The sequence below is a fragment of the Dipodomys ordii genome, unplaced genomic scaffold (genome assembly GCF_000151885.1).
Source record: "Dipodomys ordii isolate 6190 unplaced genomic scaffold, Dord_2.0 Scaffold55, whole genome shotgun sequence".
Lineage (NCBI taxonomy): Eukaryota > Metazoa > Chordata > Mammalia > Rodentia > Heteromyidae > Dipodomys > Dipodomys ordii.
The window spans coordinates 2200432-2204542 of NW_012267271.1; the positions used below are offsets into that span (position 1 = coordinate 2200432).

Sequence of the window (4111 nt, forward strand, 5' to 3'; positions counted from 1 at the left end):
CTCTGAGCCTGGGTGCTGTCCCTCAGCTCTTCAGCTCAAGGTGAGCGCTCTACCACTTGAGCTACAGCGCCACTTCCGGTTTTCTGGTGGTTTATCGGAGATAGGAGTCTCACTGTCTCTCCTGCCCGGGCTGGCTTTGAACCGCAATCCTCAGATCTCAGCCTCCTGAGTAGCTAGGATTACAGGCATGAGCCACCAGCGCCCGGCGTCCGTGAAACTCTTATCTCCAATAAACCACCAGAAAACTGGAAGTGGCGCTGTAGCTCAAGTGGTAGAGCGCTAGCCTTGAGTTGAAGAGCTGAGGGACAGCACCCAGGCCCAGAGTTCAAGCCCCACGACTGACCAAAAAAACCCAAAATATATAACATGCATAGGGAGTTGGTATGAAACTCTACTTTCAGTCCCCAACACCAAACGAAAAACAAAAACATTAACAACAAAAAGTGAATTCACATAACTTAATCTAGAATGGAATGAAAACTTTAGAATGCAGACCAGAGTTGTCCATGTCAAGTCTAAAACATTTATAGTATGGGTTTATTAGCTGATTACCAACATAATAATGTGGCACAGTACCCAAAACACTTGCTCTGAAGTCTGGGTGAGTTAATTCATTCTAATTTGGACGGGGCTGACTCACACATACAAACAATAGTAGATAAGGTAGGGATCTCTCTAATTTTAGCTAGAGGTAAGTTGGCCATTGGGGAGCAGGCTGGTCTTTAGATCTAGAATGAAACTACAAGCTTAGTGATGATAAAAAATTTTTAAATGTTTAATTTTGTTTTTGATAGCTACCACGCAAGATAATCTTGATGATAAGCTAAGGAAGTTTGAGATTCGTGACATGATGGGTCTAACAGATGATAGAGACATATCAGAAACAGTGAGTGAGACCTGGAGTACAGATGTCCTGGGAAGTGACTTTGACCCTAACATTGAGGAAGATCGCTTACAAGAAATTGCAGGTAACTGATGTCCATTCAGTGTGTCTGGAAGATAGATAGATGTAGTTTTATGTCTTCCTGTCCTTCATGAGAGAGAATGTTATTCTTCAGATAGATGGAGGGTGGTATGGGTGACCACCTGACTGGGAAACTTTGAAAACTATATGGTACAGGACACTGGATACTCTTTCTAAGTGTAGTTTCCCCAATTCTAATACTGCAAATAAAGAGAAAACTCAGATTTTCTAATTATCTCTTGTCAAGTCTTGTTTTCATGGCATAGTATGTACTCTCGGTCTATGATTAAAATATTCTCCACTTGGTAGTAAATACCTTACTTTAAGATGAAAGTTTGTGCAGATAATAGCCATAAAATCTTTGGGAATAATATAATTAAGTTCTTAAAAATGAAGGCTGAAGATGTAGCGCAGTGGTAGAGCATTTGCCTAGCATTTAGGGGGCTCTGGGTTCCATCCCTAGCACCACCACTAGATAGCAATAAAAAGAGCTAGATGCTGGTGGCTCACTCCTGTAATCCTAGCTTCTCAGGAGGCTGAGCTCTGAGAATTGTTCAAAGCCAGCCTGGGCCGAAAATCTGTGTATTCTTGTCTTTAATGAACTACCAAAAAGCTGGAAGTAGAGTTGTGGCTCAGCTGGTAGAATGCCAGCTTTGAGTGAAAATACTAAGAGACAGCATGTAAGCCCTAAGTTTAAGTCCCAGTATTGGCATCAAGAAATAAAAAAAAAAAGCTGGGCACCAGTGGCTCACGCCTGGAATCTTAGTTACTCAGGAGGCTGAGATCTGAGGATTGCAGTTTAAAGCCAGCCCAAGCAGGAAAGTCCATGAGACTCTTAATCTCCAATAAACCACCAGAAAACCAGAAGTGGCACTGGCTCAAGTGGTTGAGCACTCAATTTGAGCTGAAGAGCTGAAGGACAGTGCCCAGGCCCAGAGTTCAAGCCCCATGACTGACCAAAAAAGCCTAGGTAGTTCATGCCAGTCACCCCAATTATACAGGAAGCAAAAATAGGTGGATTGTGGTCCAGGCCAGCCCAGGCATAAGTGCAAGAACCTACTAAAAAAAATAACCAAAAGAAAAGGGCTTGAGGCAGGGCTCAAGTAAGTGTCAATCTTTGAGTGAAAAAGCTGAGGGACAACATCCAGACCCTGAGTTGAAGCTCTAATAAAATGAAACCTACTAAAATGAACTTACTTCTGCATTTATTCTGTTCCAAAGAGGTATCCTTTGAAAAGAAAGGGGGAAAGCGTTTTGTCTTTTTTTTATTAGCATATATTAGCTGTAGAAGGGAGGATTTCTTTTACTTTTTTTGTTGGTCATGGGGCTTGAACTCTGGGCCTGGGTGCTGTCCCTCAACTCTTCAAAGCTAGTGCTCTACCACTTGAGCCACAGTACCACTTCCAGTTTTTCTGGTGGTTAATTGGAGATATGAGTCTCATAGAGAAAGTAATGCTGTGGCTCAAGGGGTAGAGCACTAGCCTTAAGCAGAAGAGCTGAGGGACAGCACTCAGGCCCATAGTTCAAGCTCCACAACCAACAACAACAACAAAAAGAGTCTCATGGACTCTTTGAAGCACGATCCTCACATGTTAGCCTCCTGAGTAGCTAGGAATACAGGCATGAGCCACCAGTGCCCGGCTTGTGTGTGTGTGTGTTTTTAAGTAATTGCACAAAAAATTTTGAGGGCTGGGAAGGGCTCAGTGGTAGAGTGCTTGCCTTGCATGCATGAGGCCCTGGGTTCGCTTCCTCAGCACCATATAAGCAAGGAGCTGCGGTTCAAGTGGTAGAGTGCTAGCCTTGAGCTGAAATGCTGAGGGAGAATGCCCAGGCCCAGAGTTCAGGCCCCATGACTGGACCCCCCCCCAAAAAAAAATGTGAATTCCACAAGTCTGATTATGAGTACAATGCATCTTGATTGATGCTTCAGTGTTCTTTATTCAGTCATACAATAATGCTTAGCTCTTTCTGTTTGTATTTTTGAGTAATGTTAAATAGATCTCTTAATTGGTTTTGTATTATTTTATGCCAGATGCCAAGTATTGGTTTTGGCAGTAAGCTGTATTTGAGCAATTAGCTGTATTTGCAGTAGAGTGAGTACTGTGAAGGAGAGAGTATTCTCTTGCAAGTATGTCTTATTGCTTTGGATATGTGGCTAATGTGCCAGAAGAAAACATAATTGATCAGTATAACTTTCTATGGTTAAGTTTCTCTAATGTTTGTAATCCTGTAGGACTACAGTTTAGAATGATTCCAGGAGAACATGTAAAATATATTGAAAAAACCAAAATGGAGGCCAGTTGAAATAACTCAATCCAAAAATGTGTGTGTGTGCATGTGTATGCATGCTTGTGTGTATATGTTTTTTAATGGACAGTCAAAAGTGAGCAGAAGAACTTGATAAAAAGGAAATGTGCCATTGCACATTTGTGTGTGCTAGGTTGTAATTATTCTCACTTTGGTGTCTTGTGGTACAGAAAAGATTTTGTCAGCTTACTTAGTGTTTAGCCTTCCTCCATCATCACTGCTCCATCCATCAGATACTTGTTAACACTTTACTCCCTACTTCTTTACAGGTGCAGCAGCAGAGAACATGTTGGGCAGTTTACTGTGCCTCCCAGGTTCAGGGTCAGTGCTTCTTGACCCCTGCACAGGCTCTACCATATCAGAAACAACAAGCGAAGCTTGGAGTGTAGAGGTATTACCAAGTGACTCAGGTTAGTGTGCTGTCATCATATGCTTTTTTATTTGTTCAGAAATCTTTATCTTTCTCTCCTCTCTCCCTCCCCTCCCTCTTAGTACTGGGGCTTGAACTCAGGCTCTGGCCTGGATGCTGTCTGTTAGCTTCTTTGCTTGGGCTGCCACTTTACCACCTGAGCCACAGCTCTATTTCTGGCTTTTTGCTGGCTAATCAGAGAGATATGAGTCATGGATATGTCTGCTTCACTGGCTTCAAACCTCATCTTCAGATCTCAGCCTCCTGAGTAGCTTGGATTATTGAGTGAAGTACCAATTCCTGGCTCCTAATTTCTATACTATGCACATCTTTTTTTTTTTTTTGTCGGTCGTGGGGCTTGAACTCTGGGCCTGGGCGCTGTCCCTCAGCTCTTCAGCTCAAGGCGAGCGCTCTACCACTTGAGCTACAGC

General features: G+C 42.8%; 1 protein-coding gene across 1 annotated transcript in view; it reads left to right on the forward strand.

Annotated features, from left to right (window-relative positions):
- The window catches only part of Gapvd1 (GTPase activating protein and VPS9 domains 1), a 98995-nt gene that overhangs the window by 49837 nt on the left and 45047 nt on the right, over nt 1-4111 (forward strand). The window contains exons 9-10 of the mRNA XM_013021262.1: nt 795-968; nt 3541-3681. Coding sequence (XP_012876716.1) covers nt 795-968; nt 3541-3681 — 315 coding nt within the window. The remainder of the gene's footprint in view (nt 1-794; nt 969-3540; nt 3682-4111) is intronic.